The sequence below is a fragment of the Alligator mississippiensis genome, chromosome 1 (genome assembly GCF_030867095.1).
Source record: "Alligator mississippiensis isolate rAllMis1 chromosome 1, rAllMis1, whole genome shotgun sequence".
In the NCBI taxonomy this organism is placed as follows: domain Eukaryota; kingdom Metazoa; phylum Chordata; order Crocodylia; family Alligatoridae; genus Alligator; species Alligator mississippiensis.
The window spans coordinates 354,346,776-354,373,272 of NC_081824.1; the positions used below are offsets into that span (position 1 = coordinate 354,346,776).

At 45.2% G+C, this 26,497-nt stretch overlaps 1 protein-coding gene across 3 annotated transcripts in view; it reads right to left on the reverse strand.

The window, feature by feature from the left end:
* Positions 1–26,497, reverse strand: part of COL4A2 (collagen type IV alpha 2 chain) — a 233,660-nt gene that overhangs the window by 43,427 nt on the left and 163,736 nt on the right. For all 3 annotated transcript variants that reach the window (XM_059721085.1, XM_059721086.1, XM_059721087.1), the window contains exons 18-26: positions 25,526–25,633; positions 24,220–24,375; positions 18,969–19,061; positions 18,398–18,561; positions 17,887–17,959; positions 17,685–17,791; positions 14,273–14,474; positions 11,951–12,010; positions 11,012–11,074 (exon numbers count right to left, since the gene is read on the reverse strand). In XM_059721085.1, the coding sequence (XP_059577068.1) occupies positions 11,012–11,074; positions 11,951–12,010; positions 14,273–14,474; positions 17,685–17,791; positions 17,887–17,959; positions 18,398–18,561; positions 18,969–19,061; positions 24,220–24,375; positions 25,526–25,633 (1,026 nt within the window). The remainder of the gene's footprint in view (positions 1–11,011; positions 11,075–11,950; positions 12,011–14,272; positions 14,475–17,684; positions 17,792–17,886; positions 17,960–18,397; positions 18,562–18,968; positions 19,062–24,219; positions 24,376–25,525; positions 25,634–26,497) is intronic.

Sequence of the window (26,497 nt, forward strand, 5' to 3'; positions counted from 1 at the left end):
TCAGGCTCCTGACAGATGTTACATCTAAGACATAATTAACCAGTTAATAATGTCTTAAGTAGTATCCCAGGCACACATTCATGCAGTTAATGGCATGATAAACAGGGAATAAGCTACAAAGTTATTCCACAAAATATGTGTAATAACTTTGTGGCTGGTTCCTGTCACAACCCAATGATTTTAGTGCCTTGGCATGATGGAATTTTCCCGCCACATGAGAGTCTCTGTGCACAGCAAAAATTTTCTGCTGCAACAGAAAACCCCGGTGCAAGAGAGTTCCCGCCATTCACATGCAAGTTTGTGTCCCACTATTGGCTAGTTCTAAATTATTCCTACGTGGCGGCTAGCGATTGACTTGTTAGCCGTATAAAATTCTGTGCGACTTCCGCCCAAGTCAGAGAACTTTGAGCACACTGCAGAGTGCCTTTGAAGATTCCTGACTTGCGGCTGAGCTGGTCGATAGCCTGATCACCTATCGATCCTTCTCCCCATCGCCGAGCGCAATCCTTCAACGTACCCTTTCCCTGCCGGCCTGACTTGTGTATGGATTCGCTGGCCTGAGCCTTGCCAGCTGGAGCAACTCGTGTAGTTGTTTAAGTGACCGGACCACCTGCGTCGTGACTACTAGCGGCGTAAGTAAAGCTTTTTGCAACCAATACACTTTGTCTGCCTCTCCATTCACCAGCCCGCCCAACGACCGAGTAATTTCTAAATCACCTCAAGTCGGCTTCGGCCATCTGAGACATGGCGATGAGGATGGGATCTAAGGGCATGGTGATGGAGATGAACCTAATTGGGTGCTGCCCTTGGTGCACTGGGATCCGCCGCGTAGAGAATGCAAACGATCTATGGGCGCATATCGCCTACCACCAGGCGGTAGAGGGGGATGAACAAAATATTGATGGCTACTTCTCCGTAAAGAAAGATGAAGCGGTCATAAAAGAGTGGAGGACAAAGCTATCCCTGGGGGAGTTCGGGTGTATAGTGGGGAGTGACCGGGTCTTCTATCGACCCCTGGAGGAAACATTGACCATATCCCTAGCCGGGGTGAAGGCGCGGAAGGCAGAAAAGCTGTCCCCCGCTCAGGAGTTTGCTCAATGCACCCGATACCTGAGGGAAGGAGGGGAACCCACCCCAACGGACTGGTTCAACTGTCCGGATTTGGTGCCCGGGTCGCGGGGTCATGAGCTTCTCATTCAGCTCCGGGAGGACCTGGAGACCAAGGGCCGTCACGTGCCCAAATGGGGTTTAACTAAATGGAAGAAGGGAAAAATGATGAATGTGTTGTTCCGTACAGTAGCGGGCCTACTAAGGGAATATACAAATTTGGAAGTTCAGCTGCATACGGCGGGTAAGGAGTCGCTGGAGCGGACGGCAAAGAGCTCCAGAACGACGCTTATCAATAGCGCCGGCCGCATGATGCCGCTGATAGAAAATGGCGCTGAAAGAAATGCAAGCTATCCGGAGAACCCAGAAAAGAGGGGCGGAGCTTCGGAAGACCCGGTGGGGATCTGTCTAGCGACTCTGCCCCCTGAGGTGACATCGTTCCCAACGGCTCTGCCTCCTTGCCACGGGGAGGGGGCAATGGGAGGAGGGATGTACCCAATGCTCCCGCCTGAAGAATTTAACTCTCTCTCTGCCACAGCTCACCCGATAGCTGTGATGAAGCGTTTTGCAGGTGAAGAAGGTACCACGCGTACCACTGTTACCTCTCGCATATGCACCCGACCAGAAATTCAGGAACTTTGCAGGGAATCTAAAATAAAACCAGAAGAAACTTTGGCCATGTGGTTGGGACAATTAATAGTAGAGTTTGGATCTGACATTTTAGACAGGGAAGAAGCGAGTGCCCTGACCCGACAAGCGGCGTGGAGCGGAGGGCGCGCTACTGATTTGAGTGTGGTCACAGACAGTGCCCACTGGCCCATCCCACTCCCGGCGCTTGTAGTGGGACAGGTAACCCACAAATTCCACACCTGGCATGAGGGTCGCCCACAGAAGGCCACTGTGGAGCAACTCCTCCTAGCCATAATTGGAGTGTCATATCTTTCATGGAGCCCAAGAGTGAATCCAATGGGGCTAACGGCAGCCCAATGCAAGGAGAGAAGGGCTCATCACCACCTATCAGACCCCGGAGCAATTCCAACGCCTCTGGAAGCTATAGACGCCTGTGTAGAGGTATATGGAGGGACAAATGCTGTTACGCTCCGACTCTTTTTGAACCCGATGGCGGGTCAGCCAGTGGGAAATCTCTTAGGCCATCTCCCACGACTTCAGGCGCTCATGAAACAGAGTGAAAGAACTTCTGATGATATAAGAGACCGATCTTCGGCGTACCCAGTCGAAGCACCGAGACCAAGACGTCAAGAATTTACCCCCCGATGAGAGCCATGGTGGTCACCTCCAAGAACCTTGAAGGAAAGAAATATGTTCGGATTTCTTCTCGCCCACTCTGGACTTACAAAATATCAGTTGCGCATTTTGGGAGAAAGGAGCCAACGTCGTCTAGCCAAAGCATTAGGATTTAAATTCGAGGACCCACCAAAAAACGAGTAATGGCCGTCGGCTCTGCCGGCGGCCTTCTCCAACTCAAACCTGACCCCACTGATCCTCGTACTTATGCTGAACTCACTGTTTACAACCCTACTGATCCAGATGACCAACAACAAGTATTCTTCCTTCTCGATACTGGAGCTCAAGTCAATGTGATTACCTCAATGATACCTCACCAGAAGACCACCAAAATGATCAAGGTACAAGGGCTTAACGCTATCGCCGTCACAACAAAGGTCAAATTCTTAGTCCAGGGCCATCGATACCCACTAGAGGCTGTCCTAGGGGGCATCAACATTCTAGGAATCCCGGGGATAAAAGCGCTTGACCTGAAAGAACAAGTACTACAAGCATTACCCATTATTATCCCAGAACAGGATTGGCATCGACCAATGCTTCGTAACACCTCTACCTGGCGATATCGACCAATCCCAATAAAGGGTCCCCTAAAAAAGTCCCTTACTGACCTCCTGCAGTGACTCGAGCAACGAGGTTGTATTAAAACCGTAACTGCTAGCACCTACTTGTCACCAGGATGGGGAGTCGTGAAACCTGGAAAGCCCAACGAAGCCCGGCTAGTTGTCGATTATAGAGAGGTCAACAAAAGATGTCAAGTACTTCAACAACCTAATCCTTCTACTCTGCCACAATGCATGTTTGAGATGGCTCAATTCCAGCAAAGTAAGTGGGTCGGGGTCACGCTGGATTTGAAAAACTTGTTCTTTTCCATCCCAATAACTGACCCTGAAGGAATACTAAATATGTGCATTGATGGCACTATGTACAGATGGACAGTTTGCCTGCAGGGATATCACAACGCTCTGTCGCTGGCTACTGGTACCATGAATAGTACCCTAAAGAATTTTCAAGCCTCGCATTCTCTTCCCTCAGAGGAGGAATTAAGAATCTGGAATTATGTTGATGACATTGCTATCATGGGTTGTGATAGTTCCATAGTTACTAGTATAGTCAACCAACTAGTCACTCACCTTCAAAGTGAGGGATGGACGATCAACGAGGAAAAGTCATGCCTACATCCTGTAGATGACATCACGTTCCTCGGCACCCGATACATCGGTTCCATCCGCCACGGAATCTCACATGATGGTCCCAACATCGATCCATTAAAAACATTCCTCCCAGTTACTAAGAGGCACTTCCAACAGCTTTTGGGTCATTTGAACTGGTACCGGCATTATGTTGAACCCAGTCATTTGGCGCTCCTCACTAAGTTGCAACGACAGATTCGTGACAAATCCCGAAAATCCACACCTTGGATGAAAGGAGATCAGCGAAATCTGCTTCGCCTGCTAGCCACGGTTAAAAATACACAGGTCCACGCCATCGATCTGGGTGAGCCATTAACCATAACCCTTGGGTTCACCACAAACCACGTGTGGGCTATGGCGCACAACCCTCGCGATGAGCTAGTATACACTGCCCATAAAACGCTTCAAGTGGCACAACTTCGATGTGGAGCTATAGGGAAAATCCTCCTAGCCGGACAACTAGTGGAGCCATTAGCAAGGGGGCATGGGACACTACGTGGTCCCAGTGCCACATTGTTACCCTTGCTGGATGCGGAAAAGGTCGACCCGCATTTTCAGGGGGAGCCTAAAACATGGAATACGCTGGTGCTTACCCACCATTACAACTGGCACTGCTGGAAGTTTGAAGATACGACGCCTAATCCTAGCCCAGAAGATGAGGAAAAGGTCCCTACACTGTATGGAACCTCTGCCCCAGCATGGATGGCGTCCGATGGAACCTCCCGACATGGCAGAGGCTATGGGTATTACTGCAAGGCTTGTCACGATAAGGAAATATTTCAAGCCTACCCAGATGACAATTCGGCCCAAAAATGTGAATTGTTAGGATTCCTCAAGGTACTGGAGCACTGTCTGACACATCATGACGATACACTCCCCGTTCCAATCATCGCAATCTACTCGCAGTATATTTACAAAATTCTTACTGGTACAGCCCTTCCTACCAAAAATTTGAATGATTGGCAAGACATCTGGAAAACGTTAACTAAATTTGCATGGCTCCCGTTGGTTAGGCACACTAAGTCACACCGTCCGGATACTGATCCAGTACATGAGGTCATCGATAAGCTCTTAGAAGACCCACTCCGGACCGACGTATTTTTGCCTATCACATCTACCTCCGGTCCTGAAGTAAATATGTTCCTTGCGTGGCTTCATGAAAATTGGGGTCACCCAGGACCACGAGCTTGCCATCAACGTTCGTGCCGAACCATTACGGAACCGGCCTCATACGGAGTTCGGCGTGATTGGGAAAAGGTAGCTCAGGCCTGTGAGATATGTGCTAAGGAAAAGTGTCATAGAACTAAGCATCAACCCGGAGCTTTTGACTCTTCGCAGTTCCAGGCAGGAAAAGTCTGGCAGGTAGATCTGCTAGGACCCCTCCCAGGGTCTAAGACGCCAAATAAAGGATTAGTTGTTGTTGATTTGGGAACGAGACAGTTGCAAGTCATTCCCTTACGAAAAAGCAATGCCACTGCTGTTATTTCCACTTTAAATGCTGTATTTGCTACCTGGCAACCTCCTCATGAGATTCAGTCTGATGGGGGACCCCCGTTTAACTCTAATGCTCTAGACAAATTTGCTCGTCTTCACAATGTAGCATGGCATCTCCATCTGCTGTACCACCCGCAGTCCAATGGCGTTGTAGAAAGACATACAGGCCTATACAAAGAACAACTTCGTCTCAGAGGAGGAGGGACGTTTAAAAACTGGACTAAATTCAATCATGATGTTCTCATTTCACTGAACACCGCAAAACCGTTATGGGACGAAGCTAATGTCAAGAAACCTCTACCTTGGGAACCTAAGTTCCAACCAGATGAGTTAGTGTGGATCTCAATACCGCACCCCCACCAGTCTCATCCGCAAGTTCACAAGGGAACAGTTCAACGGTCGGGACAGTATCCTAATACCTATTCTGTCCAATTAGAGGAAAAACCCGACCGTCCCTGTATTATCGTTCACCACAATTGGATGACTCGTCGTTCCGATGTTCACCTAGTATCCTTATAGTAAATTCAATCACGATTCTCTCTTGTTTTGTTTTGTTGTTGTTTTCTTTCTTTATAGGCCCGACCTTGACAAAACAGTAATCTACAGCCGCTCGATTGTGAGATCCGTCGAGCACCCAACTGCGGTTCCTTCGAGTCAACGAAGTGACGGCTATGAAGGGGACACCGAGGCAGCGAATACCCGCCGGGTCAGAATTCGCTCTGATGCTGCTTCTCCCTCATTTCTGCTGCAGTGTGTTAGTTAGACCTGTTGTTGATCCACACGTAACAGCAGTTTGGGGAAAGAATGTCACATTAAAGTGTATAATTGACATGAATGAAACCTTAATACAAATTTCATGGGAAAAACTGCATGGTAAAAGTGCACAAACTATTGTTGTGCATCATCCTGAAGATGGGTTTTCTGTTCAAAGAGAGTACCCTGGAAGAGTGTCATTTAAAACCTCTTCGTTCAGTGATATAACAATCAACCTAAATAATGTGAGTTTTTATGACGAAGGAAAGTATATATGCAAAGCAGTTACATTCCCATTAGGAAATGCAGAGTCATTAACAACTATAACTGTAATTGTTGAACCCACTGTGAGCTTTACAAAGGGACCAACTCCCTTAATAGATGGTAAAAATTGGACAGTAGCAGCCATTTGTACAGCAGCCACTGGGAAACCCGCTGCAAATATAAGTTGGGAAGGAGACCTCGGTAAAATGGAGCGTAATTCAATTTCCTTTCCAAATAGAACGGTAACAGTTATAAGCCAATATAAGATCATTCCCACTAAATTTGCGAGGGGAAGGCATATAACTTGTATTGTAAAACACCCAGCTTTGGACAGGGAAATAAGGTATTCTCACGTACTAAACATCCAATATGCTCCTGAAGTGTCAATAACTGGCTATAATAGGAATTGGTTTGTTGGACAAAGAAATGTTCAACTTAAGTGCAATGCTAATTCTAACCCCCCACCTATAAAGTTTACCTGGGCCAGATTAGATGGACAATGGCCTAAAGTCTTACTGTCTGTAAACAATACTCTACATTTCAATAGCCAATTAACCCACAATCATGGCGGGACTTACATTTGTGGAGTGACAAACTTCCTTGGTCAAAGAAGCGATCATAGGACCATTTACATATTAGATTTCTCTACCACACGATTGCCTATAGTTCCATGGTATCCTTCAACTAATAGCATTACGGGTTTAGCATCAGCATTCACCCTAACAATAATGCAGGAACGTAATTGGGGTACCATCATCGGTAGTGCAGTAGGTGGAACTCTCTTTCTAATACTTGGAAGTATTTTAATTGGCATTGTCTGTTATGGGAGAAGACGGATGTCTCGCGGTGACTATTTCACTATGAACCGTATTTCACTGACTAATAAATGAGGGGAGTCCCAAACAGATGTTCTCCAGTCAGAAGATGACCAATAGTTGTTGTTATATGTTTAAGTTATTGTGTTTTATAGTTTGTTAAAAAGACCGGTCTGTAAAATTGTTTATTTGTGTGTGTATATATATATATATATATATATATATATATATATATATATATATATTATTGATGGTTGCTTAAGCTCCGTAAGGCAAGTGAATCCTGAAACGATAATTCCTTATAACGTGCTCATGTGTCTAAAATTCCAGTTGTGCTGTCGGCAAGGGGGCATGTCACAACCCAATGATTTTAGTGCCTCGGCACGATGGAATTTTCCCGCCACATGAGAGTCTCTGTGCACAGCAAAAGTTTTCTGCTGCAACAGAAAACCCTGGTGCACGAGAGTTCCTGCCATTCACATGCAAATTTGTGTCCCACTATTGGCTAGTTCTAAATTATTCCTACGTGGTGGCTAGCGATTGACTTGTTAGCCGTATAAAATTCTGTGCGACTTCCGCCCAAGTTGGAGAACTTTGAGCACGCTGCAGAGTGCCTTTGAAGATTCCTGACTTGCGGCTGAGCTGGTCGATAGCCTGATCACCTATCGATCTTTCTCCCCGTCACCGAGCGGAATCCTTCGACGTACCCTTTCCCTGCCGGCCTGACTCGTGTACGGATTTGCTGGCCTGAGCCTTGCCAGCTGGAGCAACTCGTGTAGTTGTTTAAGCGACCGGACCACCTGCGTCGTGACTACTAGCGGCGTAAGTAAAGCTTTTTGCAACCAATACACTTTGTCTGCCTCTCCATTCACCAGCCCGCCCAACAACCGAGTAATTTCTAAATCACCTCAAGTCGGCTCCGGCTGTCTGAGACAGTTCCTATTGTGCCTTAAATGGAAGGTGTAGCCAGCACCGATCTGCTGGCTGGAGCTCTCATGAGTTTCTTCCACAGTTATTAGAAAACCAAGGATGAAGAAGGGTTTACTTCTTTTTGCTCCTCCATGGCCCTTTTGAACCAGGGCACAATACAGCCTTTGGTGGCTTTCACAAAATAATAAAAAATTAGGTTTGGATGGGACCTCATGAGGTTGCTTAGTCCAACCCCCTGCTCAAAGCAGGATCAACCTCAACTATATTTAAACTCTTCTCTATACTAGCAACCTCTGGAACTTCATTAATTATAATTTTCCCTGATTCTTTTTAAGGAACAGCATAAATGTTTGACAAAAACATGGCACTAATGACCAGGGATCCTGGTTTTCTCTATTTAAAAACTGCAAATTCTCTGATTAAAAACCCAAAATCTGAATTTTCCTGTGATTAAAATGAATTGCCACCATATATATATAGGTATCAGCTAAACACAATGTTTTATTGATATATTACAATTTAAAAGCAAATTGGAAGCTTACCAGTGCCTCAATCATTATAATAAAATAAATTCTAAATACCTATAAAGTTTGATTTTGTTTTTTTTAACATGGTAAAATCAGAGCTCCCCCTGCCCTGTTCACTCACCAGGACACAGGCCCAGCTGTGGCTGTCCCCACTTCTGCTGCTTTGTGGTGCTGAGCAGCCCTGCTATGCCAATGCCCCTCACTCCTCAGCCTGTTTAGGAAAAGCCCTGCCAGTGTGACCTGAACCCCCCTGTCCTGCCACTGCAAGCCATGCTGGTATAACTGGCAGGCAGGGCTTGCCTTAGGGATGGACAGTGAGGGCTACTGCCCAGGGCACTGAGGTGGTGGGGGGGGGCGGCCCTGACTCAGCTTGGGCAGGGGCAGAAAAGGAGACAGTGATCTGGGGGTGCCCCTCATTCCCGATCTGTAGCCTCCTGTCCCACCCCCCAGACCTACCAGAGGGGCCCCAGCTGCCTTCAGGACCTAGCCCCACACTGTGTTGGGCAAGGGGTGGGTGTGTGAGGTGGGGTGGGGCTTTCTGGAGCATGGTCCCTACCCCTATGATGCAGGGCTGGTCTGAACTCACCAGAGCTTGGCCCCTGATGACTGGATTGGCCTCACACCACTGGGGCTGTGCCAGGATCTGGCAAGCCTGAACCAGCCCTGAATCATTGGGGGCCCCCCCTGATGGCACAGAGGCAGTCCAGGAACCCACTGGCAAAGTGTTGGGGAGCAATGAGGGGGTATGTGCTCCCCCCAGATTTCTGTGGGACATGGGGCATGGGGCTGCAGCCTGGCTGAAGCAGCAGGCGTGGTACTGCCACCACTGCTGGGAGTCCCAAGCCACCGGCAGTGGGACCTGCCCCAGCTGGGCAGCACCATCAGCCCCAGCCCCCAATCCTGCCCTGAGGGCACCAGGCCTGGTGTGCAGGGGCTCAATCCACATTCCCACACTGAGCTGCTGCTGCCGGAAGCCACCGCTGCCTTGGCTGTGCAGCACCCCCAGCCCCAGCCCAAGTCAAGGCAGCATGGCCAGGGACAAGACAGCCTGTACCCGTCCCAGGCCCAGCTTGTGGAGTGGGGCAGGGTGATTGCCAGGTGCTACAACAGTAGTGTCCTGCATGTTTCAGTGTCCCTGGAGCTGCAGCACCATGGTCAATGCTGCCACTTCCTCCTTCATGCAGGTAAGAGAACCTGCCTGCCCATCCCTACCCCTGGTGGGGTGGAGTGGGGCTGGGTCCCAGCATAGGGATGCAGCCCAGATTCCTCAGTGCCAGCCAAAGAGTGCCTGTGGATCCCTCCATGCTCCTCCAGCTGCCACCCACAGCCCCCTGCCCTGTCCCTGCCCACCCTGCTGGGTCTCCCTGCAAGCCCTGCCCCAGGCAGCGTGATCCTCACCCGACCCACAGGGCTCCCCCCAGCCCTGCTGGTGCCCCTCATTCCTGACTCACAGCCCCCTGCCCACCCTAAATGCATGTTTTTATGATTCATTACAATCTGCCTGCTAGCTGTGCTAACCTCTTTGCACTCCAGAGGTAATAACAACCCTTTCTCCTTTGCAAGTTCTACTTAATTAGGTTTTCCATTGAACTATGTTTCCCTTGTCTTTGAAGCTACTAATGATCATTTCTTGTTGCTCCTACATCACAACCCTCCTTCATTCCATTCATTCCATTGACTGCTTTCATTTACATAAAATTAAACACAGACCATTTTTTTGGTGTCATTTAGCTTAGCCTGTGTCTGCCTCTTTTCTACATCTGAATAGAGCGCTCTACACCCAAAGGTTATCCAACATATTTCCTAACTATCCAGCCTGTTTAGTAAAAGATATCACAAAGAAACCTTGTCTCTTGTACATTTCCTGGACTAGTGCATGGCCACAACAACAACAACCAGTATCATAACCAAGGCAGGGGCTGACTGGGACAGCAGCCCCAGGTGCCACCTTTGTGGGGGGTGGGGGGGAATGCAAAAATAGCTGCCACCACAAAAGTGACTGAAGGCTGATCGCTTTGCTATCATCATCAGCTGGCACTGTTCTGTGCATCATGGCTACCGAAGGCACAGAACTGCCCATCTATGTCTCTTACAGCAACACGCCAACCCTACTATAACTGTGCTCTAATACTGTTTCATCTCTAATATCCACTGGCAAATAAAAGGCATGTAAGATTTGGAAAAAATATTTTGATTTTGCATCTGTTAAGAAAGACAACGGCCTGAAGCCTATGACACTGACTCCAAACCTGGGTACCAAACAATATTTAGATAGCATGGCTTTGCAATGAAGTGTAAAGACTATTAAAAAAGGAATACATAAGAAAACCAACATGTTCCTGGTGGCTAATTTTGTTATGGGATTGAAACTCCTGAATGAGGAGAAAAAGATTAGCTTTGAGGTGGTACAATCATTGTGCATTATATGCTACTTACAATTTTCCCCCTTTTGTCTATTTTAACTCCTTTCTAACTCCTTTCTATTCCAAGTTAAAAGTCTCCCCTATTCCCATTTCTGCCAGATATTTATTGCTGAGGTGCAACTCTCTTCGGTTTTGGCAAAAGGTAATTCCAGAGCAGCATACAGGAAATACAAAATGTTTAAGAAATAATGGCCAAACATTACCTGTAGATCCTGGCAATCCTGGCTTTCCTGGTTGTCCTGCTGGTGCTCTCACACAGCCTGCACCTGATAACAAACAATGCAGTTTGGGTTGCATGCACTTATATGCTCTCTCATATTTATTTTGTGACTTACATAAATATACATGTAATTAAAGCAAGGGGATCTTGCAGAAAAAATCTTGAAGAAAATAATAAAAAACATTTCTTTAACTTCTATATTGAAATGTGTAGCTAGATGGCATTTCATGAATGCATATTGTGTTGTCCCTTCCCTCCACGCTCTCTTTGTCAGTGACAATATATTTAGTGGTTTACTTTATCCTCATTCAAACCTTCACTGTTTTAATACTAGGGAAACCTTAAGTTACAAGTTAACATTTGTATGTCCAAATTCTCTAAAAGGCAAGTCCAGTCCTCCACCACTGAAATTTCTGAATAAGGAGTAGTAATAGAAGCCATTTCTATTCAGAGAAATGAATTCAGTTCTACTGCAAATTTGAATATTCTTTTTTAGATTCCAAATTGAACTGAAGTTCTTGATGTAAATGTATGCTACTTATAATACATGTTTTGCTATGTTGTACATTTATGTTTGCTTAAATTCTCTTTGGCACCTAATTTCTTGGGTGGGTTTTGGTGTAATTTCATGCAGTTATTATTACAAATTGCATGGTAATTATTCTTTAATCACAATAAATTCAAAGGAGCAATGAACCAAACCATTTTGGTTTACTGAGGTGAAACGTAATTAATTTTACAATGCATGCCAGAAGATCAAATTACTTTATAGTTGCACTGTGAATATGCAGTTATTTCTGATCTGAAATTTAATCAATTTATAGCTGTCACCGGGTAGCAGTAAGTAAACTACCATGCTGTATATGTCCCATAAAATTAAGCATTACAGTATTTTCAAGCCCTTTTAATTCATTTAACATACCTGGCCGAATTGGCCCCCTTCCATTTCCTCTAGAAAGATCTTCAGGAACTTGGTCACAATCTATCAGTGAAGAGAAAAGAGTAAGAAGGCCCCTAAGCATTTTAAAAATGTGGAAAATTATAAAAGCTGAACTTCTCTGTTCTAACTAGAGATGCCTTTTACAGTATTAAATGATACACTTTCTTAATAACTGTGCACTAGATAATTTGCATAAATTAAAGAAGAAAAAGACACTAACATTAAAATACTCGGAAATACGGTGAATCATGTCTAATTCTAACCATATAGAAGAGTTAATTGAACAGAGCAAAGTACTTTTCATGATTGTACTCAGTGAAATAAGAAGAGATAGATCTCTCCTTCTCTATCCCATAAAACAAACAAACAAACAAACAAACAAACAAACAAACAAACAAACCCCCTAAAACACAGAAGGTAAGTATGCCAAGATTAGTCTTGCAGCCCAGCAACACTAAATGGATTGATGAGTTTTATGGCTGGTTACAGAGAGCTGGATTCTCAAAGGAGACTTAAGAGCTTAGAGCCCCCTTAAGCCTCCCAATCCTTACCTAACTCTGTATGAATTTCATTTCCTTAGGAGCCTATATTTCCGCTGGTGTACATATGCAAATTTACTTTTAACTTGATATTACTTATCCTCAGCTCCAGCAAGATTCACAAATGAGCTGTCTCCTTGCCTAACTTGTCTGTCACCCTCTCAACATGGCCTGAAAGAAAAGGCCTTATGCCCAGGTGAGGACTGTCCTATTTAAGGCAGTCCTCAGCTGGAAGGTAGGAGACTCAGATTTATGTCTCCCAAACTCTTTTGCGTATTTGAATGTGTATGCAAGTTGCTCAGCTCCTTGAAGTGCACTAACAGCCAAGCTATTGGGTGCTATGAGCAGGGATCCTGGTTTTCTCTGATAAAATAAAATCCCCAATTTTCAGGTTAAAACAAGTACAAGCAACCCCCACTTAACACTGTTTCACTTAGTGCTATTTCACTGTAATGCTCATTTGAAATTGATACCTGATTTCACGTAGCGCTCAGTGAGTTTTGTTATAAAGCTCTTGGTTGTCATCTTGGGTTATTAAAAACAATTGTGGTCACCATCTTGGGTCATCAAATACTTTCAGTTTCGCTTAATGCTCATTTTTGCTTAACGCTTAGTTTTTCAGGAACTAATTAAGAGTGCTAAGCACGGGTTGCCTGTAATCCACATTTTTCCGTGATTTAAATGAAACACCACTATATAGACCTAGTGTGTTTCTTTTAAATTACAGAAAAAATGAGGATTTTGGGTTACTTTTTAAATCTGAAAATTGGGGAGGCAGGGAAGTGGGGGTTTTATCAGAGAAAACCAGGATCCCTGGTTATGAGGTGTATAGTCTCTCCTCATGAAACTGTTCCACTTTAAATACAAAATTAATTAAATATATAAATATTGGTGCATGGACTAGCACTCCAGTCTTTCACATCCCACTGATAAGCACCCTAACCACAGGGCTATAGGAATGAGAAATATTTGTATCTTTTCCTCTTTCACTTTTTATGAGAAAGGGTGATTTGCCTGAGTTGCTTAACTTCAGTAAAGGATGCTCAGCTGGGACTCCTGAGCAGAGGTATGGTACCTCCTTTTGGCCCAGAATTAGGTGCTTAGCTGTCTTTGAAGAGAGCTAGTTTAAAAGTACACCCCTCTCCTTATTGTTTCATATTGACTGGCCCAGACAGTTCCCCACTCAGATTTTGTGAACTGCATTCTTAGGCCCCCTACCTTACCATTGCAAAGGAGGCTGGGCCCCTAACTTTGGTTTCTGAATTCCGCTAAGCAGGAGGACACCTGAAAAATGAAGCATTGCAACCTTGTGCCTAAGTCTAGAACCAAGATTAGATGGGGCTCTTAGGCTGCATTTATGTCCTGAGGAGGAGCAGATGATTCATGTTTTTGTTTTGTCTTTGGCCAGTTAGTGGAGTATTTTTCATAGGGAATGATGAGAGGAAAGATAGCCAACATGCAATCAATTTGATTATTGGTGAAATAAAAAGGGTGAAGTAGTCATTTCACTTCCTTCAAGAGAAGTGAAGGTTTTTCTAGATGACATTAATAATTATTGCACTATTATTTCAACATTTAAAGGGAAATCATTTATTTTTTGAATTGCATCGTCTTTTAGTTTTTGGACCAAACAGTATAACAAGCCCCTTCTTATTTGTACAAATTCATTACTTTCCTTCTATAATAGCCTTATATGATTGTTCGCATATAGTATGCAATCTGTCCCTCCAATGGCTTTGACATAAGAAAATGTGATCACTTATACCTAGCTGAGCTGGATCTCCTGGAGGACCTGGAGGACCTGGAGGTCCAGATTTTCCATATGTTCCATGGTCCCCTGGAAGACCATGAAATCCTTTTGGGCCAGGTAAGCCAACACCTGGCAGTCCAGCATCTCCTGGGAAGCCCTTAACACCCGGTGGTCCTGGAAAACCAGGGTCACCTGGGAGACCTCTGGTACCATCACCCTGTGTTAAGAAAAATTAAACAAATACAGGTAAACACTCTGACTTTTGCTAGGAATGCAACAACACCCCCAATAAATTAAACTATTTTTATTATTATTTAATTTATGATGGTTATTCCCCTATATTGTGGACATTTACAAGGATAACATTAGCAAAAGGACCTTTAAAACAATAAGTTAAGACTTTGACTTAGATTTTTAGAGTAGGACAGTTACTAAGAAAGATATATCAATTGACAGAACATTTCACCAAATTGGCTGGCAAATGCACATTTGGACAATGCAAATCACTGATATACAAATCCACAGCTGTAAAACTGCAAGTAGAGTTTATAGTCTGATTAAAGAGCTCCTCACTCTGCCCATTAAACCTGTGACAAGCCAGGTAGCACTGTAAATACTGTTTAGTAGGGAAAACTAGGGTAGCTCAGTGTAGTGGCTAGAGCCAAAGGTCCCTAGTGGATGGATGGAAGCCATGTTAGAGGCTACATGCTAGAGGTCAGGAGTTGGGGGACAACAAATCTAAGACCAAGAGGTAAGGCCAAAATTAGGTAGTAGGTCCACAGCCAAGGGGTCAGAAAGCAAAGCCCAAGAGCCAAAAGGATTATGGGCCACAGTCAGAAATCTGGAGCCAGGAACCAGGAAACAAAGACCAGGAGATCAGAAAGCAATAGCTAAGAACCATTAAAGGAAAAGCAGATGTGCCTATATCAAACTGCAGTCTGAAAGCTCACTGTGTTGTGCAACAAAAGTCAGGAGAGCTAGGGTGGTCCTTTATGTGAGGAGATGGAGCCATTCTAGTGACTGACCAAAGGCTGTCTTGGAAACCAGCTGGGACAGTTTAGGCTTGGGAGCAGGGACTTATCCCTTTTTCCTTACGCTGATCAGAATATGATATACATCTTTTCATCCTCTCTCTGCCACCAAGTAAGTAACATAGGAAGAAAGGAGAATTATAAATCATTGAAATAAAAATGGTTGAGAAGACAGAAGACTGCAGAAAGTGTCAACTGGAGAGGAGAGAGGAAGAAAATAATTATGGAATGGAATATTTATGTTTGGAGAGGTATCAAGGCTCATGCTGAAACAAAACTAGATTTTGGAGTGGTGTTCAGTTTAAATTATCTCTGAAATCTTGAGAACTGTTGTCATAATTAGGGATCTACCTAAATCATGTCAGAAGTGCACTGCATAGTAGCTCCTTTCACTTTGCTCTTTACACTGTACGCCGCCCTGCCACTGATTGGCTGAGGGGCCCTGGTGGTCCTGGTTGCTTGCTGGTGAGCAGCCAGGAGGCAAAAACTGCAGCATATTTAAAACCATGGTTTTTGCCTCCTAGCTGATCAGGAGCAAGCAACCAGGTCACCAAGGCCCCTCCGCCAATCAGCAGAGGGAGTGGGGAGGCAAGACAAAAAGAGAAAGGATAAAGGAGTCACTGGGTGCATCTACCACGAGATGCTATGTTGCTGTAGCAACACGCTATGGCGACATAGGATCAGCAGGTACAAACTGTGACGCCATAGCTACATCGCTGTAGCAATGGGCTCCCTAACTATAGTGTGTTGCTACAGTGATGTAGCGGCTAAAAATAACTGTGCGCTGCTGGCATGGTGCAGTATGGCTGTTACTGCACCATCATTTAGTATTTCTTTTTGGAAGTACTAAATGATGGCGCAGTAACAACAGCACCATAGGGGCACATGTAGACATGCCCACTGTGCAGCACACTTCTGGCACAATTCAGGTAGACCCTTAGTCTTAATATTTTGTTACAAAATGGCACATGTATCATGATTCACTATTCCAGGGGGTGTCAACTGGGGGTACACATACCACCCGGGGTACTTAGAAAGGCCATAGGGGGTATGCACAGACAGGCAGGTGGGGACAGAGTGTGCCCTGGGGCGCAGCGGCAGCATCTCCCCCTGCACGTTCCCACAGTTTGCCTCTTACCTGGGGAGAGGTGGAGGGGAAGAAGTGTGCCAGGTGACGCTGGCCCCACATGGCACACTGCAGTACCTCCCCCCATCTCAACTTGCTCTCCTCCACCCCTTCCTGGAGCAGCAAGGGTCTAAATGGTAGCTGGGGGGAAGTGTGCTTCCGTGCCCGCTCCCAGGAGCAGGGCCGAGGGGGCGAGGGCAGTGGTGCTTCTCTGCGGGCTGCACAGATGCAGCCCAGCTGGCCAGACTGCTGGGAGGGGCGGCGGGGGGGGGAGGCTTGCATGCAGCAGCTGTTGCTGCCATTGCCACCTGCCACCCACTGCCCTGTGCCGCTGCCATGCCCGTGCCACTTTCCCATGGCTAACTGCACATGCAGCTGTGTGGGCCTGTGGCCATGATTGTCTGGGCATGAGGTCCATCAGCAGCCCGTGGAGGAAAGCAGCGTGGGCACAGTGGCGGTGATGGCATGGGGCGGGAGTGGTAGTGACAGTGGCAGCAATGCAGGGTGGTGGGTGGCAATGGCAGCAGCAGCTGCTGTGTGCGAGCCCCCCCTGTTTGGTCCCCCCTCCCAGTGCTGCCACTATGCGCACCTCTGGGAAAGCATGGGGGGCATGTGCCCCTGGATCTGCGTGGGCTGCTGGTGTGGGCCAGGGCCAGGGCTGTGCTGGGCTCTTCCTGGCGGCTAGGGGCTGGGCCACACTGCACTTGGGCCAGGTGGTGGTGGCACTGGGAGGGCTACTGTGAATTCTGGAGTGGCTACAGGTACTCCCATAGCCCCGCTCCCAGTGCTGCTGCTGCCTTCCCCAAGCACAGCCCAGCTCAGCCCCCTGCCAGTGCTGCCCCAGCCCCAACCCACCCCGCATGCAGATCCGGGGGCACACGCCCCCCCGTGCCCTCCCGGGGTGCGCACAGTGGCAGGAGCCGCTCCCCACCTCCTTCTGTCTCCTCTCTTGTCTCTGGTTGGTTGGAAATTCCAGTTAGTAGAGTATGCCACTTAATAAAATGCCAGTTAACACAGCTTTTAGTTCTTATGTAAGAAGCAGGGAATACAGTAGCTAACCAATGAGTCAGTAAACTATCTTGGCTTGGATATATGCTAGTATTCATTTGCTTCAATACAAAAGGAATTCAAATGAAAGCTAAGAAGAAAACTTATAAATCTGACTACATGAGCAACCAGTAAAGACACTGGAATGATTTATTTGTATGTAGGTAATGGAGGACAGCTTGAATATAAGCAACAAATAAAAGTACGTATATTCACTACTTACTGGAAGGCCAGCGGGCCCTGGGAATCCATCTGTGCCATCTCTTCCTGATAAACCATCGTCACCTTGAACACCAGCCAGCCCAGGATCTCCTGGATCTCCTTTGCTACCTAAAAAGTGCTCTTATTATGAGACTACTCCACTATTAAACAAAAGGCATATACATAGTTTTCAAATGGCAAGTGAAGTAAGCTGTGTACTCTACCTTTAGTCGTTATATAAACAGAATATCCTTTCTGCCCTCTAGGTCCAGGGTATCCAGTTTCACCAGGGAAGCCCTATTGAGATCCAAATGGAAAAACGAACTGAACTCTTTATGAAACCAATGGACGAGCCACAACTGTGCTCTAAATATCCTGCTTCAAACGTCTCTTATTACCCTGTGGCAGTGACCTTTTTTGCAGTGCTCTCATCCTTAATCCATACCCTGCTATTGATATCACCCTCGTATCTGAGCAGCTATTGGTGTTTTTAATAGAGGAAGTTGATTTTTTTTTTTAAACATTTTTGTTTGAATGGAAAATGGACTTTTTGGTTAAATGAAATGTTTGCCTTTTTTGTCTTAAAAATGTTTTGGTTTTCATTAACATTTAGACAAACCCCTGAAAATTACTGATACAATGTTGCAGTCCAAAGAAAATATTTCCATTTTCATATTTTTTGGTGGTCTCTGGTATGTATATGCAGAACATGAAGAAAGTTATTAAATATCTTACTTTTGCCCCAGGGAAGCCCGGAATGCCATGTTGACCTTGATCGCCAGGCTCTCCTTTCCTTCCAGGCTCTCCAGGTGGGCCTTGAAAACCTGGTGGACCGGGTAGACCAGCAGAACTCTTTCTGACTTCATCACTTCCGGTACACTTACAATCCCCTGTTTCACCTGCAGAAATGTATAAGGAAGGTGAAGAATCAAGATCTCTGGAAACAATCAACTGCAAGAATCAATGAGGAATTTCAAGCGAGGTCATTGTTATCTACTGGGTGATGGAATAGGGTCATGGCACTATTAAATACCATAGCTAAACTTTATTTGACTTTACTGGAACAGAACCTGTTACCTGTAATGAAGACATAAGAAAAGTTTAAATAAAGAAAAATAAAATATGTTTAAGAAAGGAACTATACCTATGAGACATTTTTCTTATTGTGCCAGCATTACACTGAATCCTTTAGGCATTATTTGGATCATATTCAGGCAAAACACACACTGAACCCAAAGGGGAGTTTTGCATCAATAAGGAATGAGTAAGGACTGCAGGATTTGGCCCAATATTTGTGCTGCCTTACCTTTAAATCCTTTATCTCCTCGTGGTCCAGGGAAACCTCGGCTGCCTGCTGCACCTGGATCCCCTCTGCGTCCCTTCAGTCCAAACGAGATGGCTACAAGGTTAATAAATTTGAAATATAATATTAATGTGCTATATATTTGTTCTGATTCTCTCCCTTTCTCTTCCCACTCATAAACAGTACTGCATCTGACTCTTCTGTCCTTTCCCACTCAGTGCTATTGCTGTCATCTACAATCTACTCAGATCCTTCTTGTCTACCTCCTCTCTAATTTTGTGAAAAGAGACAGTTAGTCACCCAAACTCATCATTGCTGCTGACCCCTTAGCTGCCTGTCTCCTCACTTTTACTTTCTTATTTGACCTGCAGTCCTGGGTTGACTCTCCTACTCTCCAAAAGTGCTATTCGCTTGATTTGGTCTTCACAAAGAACCTCGCTCTTTCATCTCTCCATTTGCTGAGTTCCTTGTTTTCTATTACTTAATTTTCCTGAACATTGCCCATCTCTTCCCTTCCCATGTTCTTGTCCTTTTGTGCCTTCCACTTCACCTATGCCACTGACTCCTCATCTTACTTCAGCAATCTCCTACCTGCCGTCTCTACCACATGGTTGTTGATTCTCTCCTTCCTTCAGTCTCCTCCAGCTTTGACTCTTTACTGCACGTTCTCAAGACAATGTCGACCCTTCCAATTCCCTGTACAAATCACCCTCCTAGTCTCCTCTTCCTCCATTCCTCTCCTTTTATGCAGCAGTTTTAATTAAATCCCATGCCCACTATTCTAGTCACCTGTGACTGACCCTTTCTATCACCTTTGGCTCACCTCCCCTGCCTCTCCATCTCCATTTCTCTCTCTATGCAGAATCTCTCAGAGTTCTTCACAAAGCCAACTGACAACATACTACATGACCTTCTCCTTCCCCTCTCTTGGCTTTTCCTCCCCATACCCATCTCTTCTGCCTTTCTTATTATGAATGAAAAAAAATCTCGTTTGTTTCACCCATTTAATCCTCTCTCCCCTTTCTGGTCTTTCCATTACTTACCCTTCTTCCGCTAAATTCTCTTTCCTGTTTCTGTCTACTCATACACATATTTCAGTCTTTCCTATCTTTAAAAAAATCCTCAATCTCAACTGCCCCTTCAACTATTGCCTCATCTCATCTTATATGGACTGGAGTTCCTCTCTACCAGTTCTTTTCTAGACCCTTTCCAGTCTTGCCTTGTCTATTGCACACCAATAAAACTGTTCTTACCAGAGTCTTTAAAGCAGTGGTTTTCAACCCTGTGTCTAAGGGGTTGGCTAAAGATGGCTATGATCAATTAAAGTATGTGAATACCCACACTTACAATTCAAAGGGGTCTGCACCTCCATTCAAAATTTCCAAGGGGGTCCACACCTCCACTTGACATTTTTTAGGGGTCCATACATGAATAAAGGTTGAAAACTGCTCTAAAGACATTAACTAAAGCTCAGCAAAACTATGTTACATCCCCCTCCTCCTTGACCTGCTGGCTTCCTTTGATCCTCTTATTCTTCAGAATTACTCTTCCTCAGCTTTGCAGCTCATTTTCTCCTTGGCCCCCTTCCCACCTCTCTGATTGCTCCTTGAGTGTGTTCTTTGGAGGATCCTCCCTGTTTCCCCTTCAGGTTTTTGTGAGCTCCATCAGTTGCCTAGTGACAAATATCAGTTTGTAACTCAGAGGCCTGGCACATGTAACATGTAACTTGTGATTAAGGTATTAGTTGCACCATGAATAGTAAACCTGCCATATATGAAAGCCAATTGATGCCATGATAATATAGCAATTGATATGTGGATTATATATGGAATATCTTTGTGGCTCATTTGTATGACACCTTAAACTGAATGTATGGCATATTGGGGCTGCCCACTGTCAGAACCCAACGCTCAGCTGAGTCTAGCCCCCTGTCCTGGACCCAGTGCCCCACCAGATACCTAGATGCAGCTGTGGGGGTACCATAAGCCTGACATCAGGGAGTGTCTCCATGATCTAGGGCTTACTGAGTGCCAGACCTTTAAAAAGTTGGCCTCAGCTGCACATCTGCTTTTTTAAGTTCCCAGTACTCCCCAGCTGCTTTACGAAGTAGGTTATGGACAACTGGGAAGCCAGGAGCTCCACGTTCCCCAGCTACGTGTGCCAAGCACTGTAATCACTGTTCCCTCCCAGCATATGGGGAGCTTTAAAAACTCCTGCAGCTGGGCTGGAGCTGTGCTTTTTAAAACTTCCTGGGCACTCGGGGGACAGTGGAAAGAGGCTTCCTGGTCTCTGACACCTGGCATCTAAGGAGCTTTAAAAAGCATACTGAGGCAGTTTCCTTAGCAGGGACTTTAAAGCCTGTGCCCAGTATCTCTGGCCAGACTTCAGGGGACAGAAGCTTCCAGAAAAGTGAAAAGTCCCCAGATGGGTAAGCCCTTTGCCTCTTCCCACTCTCCCGCCACCAGATGACACTGGTCCTCCCTCCTGGCAGTCTGGCCAGAACTGATTGTCTGCCCAGCTTGACCAGCTCCATCTCAAATCAGACCCAGGACTGCCTCATCAGGGCCTGACAATCAGCTGATTGTCAGCCCACCACACTGAGGACCCGAGCCAGCCTCAGTGCAGTTTGGGAATGTGGGCAGCAATCAGCTGATTATCATCTTTGGCCCCAACAATCCAGACCACACCTGAGCCAGTTCAAATTCCCTGTGAGGTTTGGGGGCTGACAATCAGCTGATTGTTGTCCCTGATAGGACCTGTGGGCGCTCCTCTTTTAACCTACCAGTGCAGGAGGATCCCAGAATCAAATGATCAGGCTCTCCTTGCACTGGCAAGTACTAGTGATGTGACTGGGATCTGACCCTTGATCCCATCAATCGCATCCTGCCATGCACATGTGGCACGGCCTGAGGCACAACTGTTGAACATGAACATATGTCTAGGGCTTCAGACATCTGTTCATTAGTGTCCAGCTTAGAAAAGATATTGCATAAGCAGTGATTACTTTTGTCTCCACATAGCCTTCAGTTGCAAAGGATAACACCACCATCTTTCCTGTTGTTCAAGGCTAAGACCTGGATGTCATACTCTCGAAATCCTCACATCCACTCTACTGAATCATCATCATGATGCCGTGAAAAGCACAGCCTTGCTCTGTTATATTCTTTCAGAACATTGTTATAAAGCATATATTCTAACTTATTTTCTTGACTATATCACTTTTTTCTTTGCACCTCTTATGGCTCCCTCTTCTGCAGCACCTCAAATATAAAATACTTGTTTTTATTTTCCAGGCCCTTCACTGCTTCTTCCCTCTCTAAAACCATCTCTTGTAAATGATCATGGTGTTACACTTCATGTTTCCTCTGCCAGAGATACTGACTGGCCTTCTTCATCCACTCGTTTAAACTTTCAGATTAGCACTAGAGGAAGACAGGAACTCCCTGTAAACGTATAAAGCTACTTCATTGACCTCCCTGTAATTATTCTTTTCCTTGATGTCTTCAAAATTCCCACAAAACTCCTACAACAGTCATGCACTGGTTTCACTTATCATACTGAATAGTACTGTGTCAATAAGAATATACTGCAAAATTTAACCTTACAAGTTAAGCCAATGCATAGACCAATGTATACCACTTTATCTGAATTTTACTTGGTGCACTGGAAAAATTACTATCAACGATCTTTTTCAGGGTTCTTCTACTCTCTCAGCTTCTGTGGTTTACAATGAGCATCTACGCATCCCCTGCTTCAGAGCTGGGTAGATGACAGGCACTCTGGCCCTATCTTGCTGAATCAGCATACATTAACATACCTTCCCTGCTGGGAATGGGGGAATTTAGAGAGGGCATCTATGCTATGCTAGAAAATATTCCTCAGCAGTCCATTAAGGGAAGATTTTAAATTTCTTTCACCAATGAAGCCATACAAAGGCTCTATGGAATGACAAACTCACAGTCTTCTTATCTGTGAAAGTGGATTCAAGGAAAAATATTTAAAGCCAGTTGTTTAGACTCACATCCTATGCTGCTGACTAATTTCTTCTTAGCTTCTAAGATAGCCATGCTAATACTGTTACATGTTTAAGCACCTTTCAACATTACTGATCATCAGGGGTCCTGGTTTTCTCTGATTTAAAAAAATCCTCAATTTTCAGTTAAAAAAAGTAACCTTAAATCCACATTTTTCCATGATTTAAATGAAACATGTTTCATATCTATAATATTAGCTGTGTTTCATTTAAATCATGGAAAAATGTGGTTTGGGGTCGCTTTTTTTAAATTGAAAATTGAGGATTTTTTTAAAGCAGAGAAAATCAGGATCCCTGCTGATCATTACTGATTAAATTGAGACATACTAGGGATGAACAAAATCAAAGTAAACTGTCTTGGATGATGATTTTTGGTAGATCACAAAGAATCATGCCAGGCAGTCTTCACAAGGTTCAATTCTGGGTTCTTCCATGTCAAGATGTATGTATAGACAAGAGATCTCAATGCAATACGGTCCTTAATACAGGGTCAGGAACACACCCTTGATATCCAGATCTGTATATCCTTCTCATTAAATACTGGGAGAACCCTGATGTATTTGTGCCAGAAATGAGTGAAGAGCATGTGGATAAAGAGGCACTCACCATAACTTAACCCAAGCAAGGTAAAAGTGAAGTTGGTAGAAAGGTGGAAATGATATCTAATAAATATCTGGAGCTAAGACCTCACCTTTCATCAAAGGCATGTTTTCTGATTGTATAAATCTCAAGATCCTGCTGGACTCCCCACTTGTCCTAGCCTTTCTGGATAAGGCAGATCTAGGCACAGAGGCCTATGCATTTGCCACCCTGAAACTCAGCTTTAGAAGCATCTCTTTAAAATATATTGGGAACAAAAGGTGCCCCCTGCCAACAGTGTTTGTCCATTACTCAAAACCTGAGCTGTGTAAAGATTTTGCATTGAAAATATAAGCTATGCCAAAACCCCCAAATCAAACCAGACCTGCCTGTTCAGGAACTCATTATGAATGTTTGAAGAGCAGATGAATATTTCTTTTATTCCTGTACATCTTTGTCCTTTGGGCACCAACCTTCCTGCCTTGTACAGTCTCAAATCTCCCCAGGTGCATGCAGTTGCTTATGCTTCCCCACACTTCTTCAAAATGCCCAATTGCTCTCCCAAAGTGATTTATTCATGTGTCCTTTCAACAGATTTCTCTGAAAATAATGACATATTTAGCATTATATCCAGCTACTTACATAAACTGCCTTTTGGGCCTGCGGGTCCAGGGAATCCTTTTGGTCCAGGCTGACCAGGAAAGCCAGGTATCCCTGGATAAAGAGCTGAAAAACCAGGTTCTCCCTTATAACCTTTGGGTCCCATTTCTCCAGGTAAACCTCTTTTGTCCAAGCCATCTGAAAAGGGAAGAAAGTCCCCAAGAAACTGAGAATAATTCCTCAATGACAGTGCTCAGATAAAAATGACAGATCTGATAAATAATAGGGGGAAATGCATGTAAGTACTTTCCATGAGGAACTGGTGTAGCCATTGGATCAACATAGTGTGTTGGTGTTACAGAATCATAGCAAGGTTTGACTGAAAGGGGCCTCTAGAGGTCATCTAGTCCAAGATCCTGCCAGACAGTCCCAAACAGGAGCCACACAATCCTTTTCTAATCTATTACTAAAACCACACAATAAAACCCTGTCACATAACTATAAGGCAAAGCACCCTAACCTGTCACAGGTAAAACAAAGGGACAACAGTGGTTAGTGTCCTGCTGCTGCAAGGATTTTTAACATGTTCAAGAGATCCAAGGAAGAGGGCTTTGCCCCCACAGTCCGTGCCAGTCTGACCATAGGACAGAATTGCTTCCTAACTCCAAATGTGGCAAATGGTCTGACACTGAGGGAAGGGATAAGACCCTCTAGCCAGGAACCTCCAGGTTTTAGTCCCAGCAGGTGCACTGGCACACACCATTCACAATCTCCAGCCTTGGCTGCAGTCAACAAGCAATGCTTCTGAGGACGGCAACCTTCTCCCCCGATGCTTGTAGCAATAGGAAGGGAAAAAAATTATTTCCTGGCCCCATGTTGCAGCCAGCAAAGACGAGAAGCATGGGAAATACTGTATGTCCTTCATTTTGCTCTACAATATTGTTACCCTGGTGGTGCAATCGCCTACTCTGGAAATCTTCAAGAGGAAACTAAAGTCACCTTGCTGGGGTCACCCGACCCCCAGTTATCTTTTCTGCTTGGTGCAGGGGGCTGGACCCGATGATATTCCAAGGTCTCTTCTGGCCTTACAATCTACGAATCTATTAATTTACCCTTTTTGCAAAACTTGGTAAAAGTTATGTCAGAAACCAATGACAGATACAGGAATGGACCTTCATCTTCCAGTTCCCAGTCTGGTTTCCAGCATATCACACTCCATATTCCCCCATCTGCATGGCTGTATCTTATCCACACATTGTCCCCTTCCTGCAATAATGCTGATTAAAATTGCAATGCAGTGGATTGCTACACAAGTCCATATTTAGATCATTAAATGGCAAAATATTACCAAGTCCATCCGATGTCCCAGGCCGACCAGGAATTCCAGGATTTCCTTTTTCCCCCAAATCTCCTCTAGGCCCAGGGAAACCTGTTACTCCTTGGTCACCTCTGACACCTGTAAAATGCATCCCCCATACCCAAGAATACAGGTAAATCTATTGAAAAACACAATTGTTCAGAAAATAAATGTACATTTAAACAAACAAATGCAGTATTAGGCCTGGTGGATGCCATTAGCTTCTGCATTGGAAACATCTCCCAGCTGTCCCAGAAAACATCAGTGTAATTACAGAAGGATCTAAACCCCCAAAATATACTTTTATGAGCACATTGTTTTGGGGTTCAACCATAATCCATGTTGTTAAAAAGTGCCAAATTGCTGCTGTGTGCTAAAGAAAGCAGAACTGTTCTGGAAAAACCCAAGCAAACCTATGTCACTGCATCCCCTCATAGGAGCTGTGCTTCATGCTAGGGGTGTGCAAAATGGACCTTATTTGATTTGGATTCAACCCGAATCAGGGACAGTGATTTGATTTGTTGATTCGGATCACTGTTCCTGATTCGATTTGGCTGAATCTGAATCTGAAGATTCAATGCTGATTCGGCCATAGACACAGCTGTAAACGTTTTTTCTACATACCTCAAGGTACCAGGCACAGCTCATGAATGCTGTGATGCTGGGGTGCATGAAGTGTCCCACAGGAGTGCAAGGGCCCCCCCCGCATTTTTGGCAGCGAATCTTGAAGTGGACTGGAAGTACTTCTGGTCTACTTCCAGGTCTGCTGGGAAGCAAGCAGGGAGCGCCTTGCCCTGTGTCCCCCTGGCTCAGCAATCAGCCATGGGGGAACCCCAGGTGCCCCCCCAGACCCAGGAGACCCCAGTCACTGAGCTGGGAGGGACACAGGGGGCCCCCACTGCATAGTCCCTGCTGGACCTGGAAGTGGACCAGAAGTGCTTCTGGTCCATTTCTGGGTTTGCT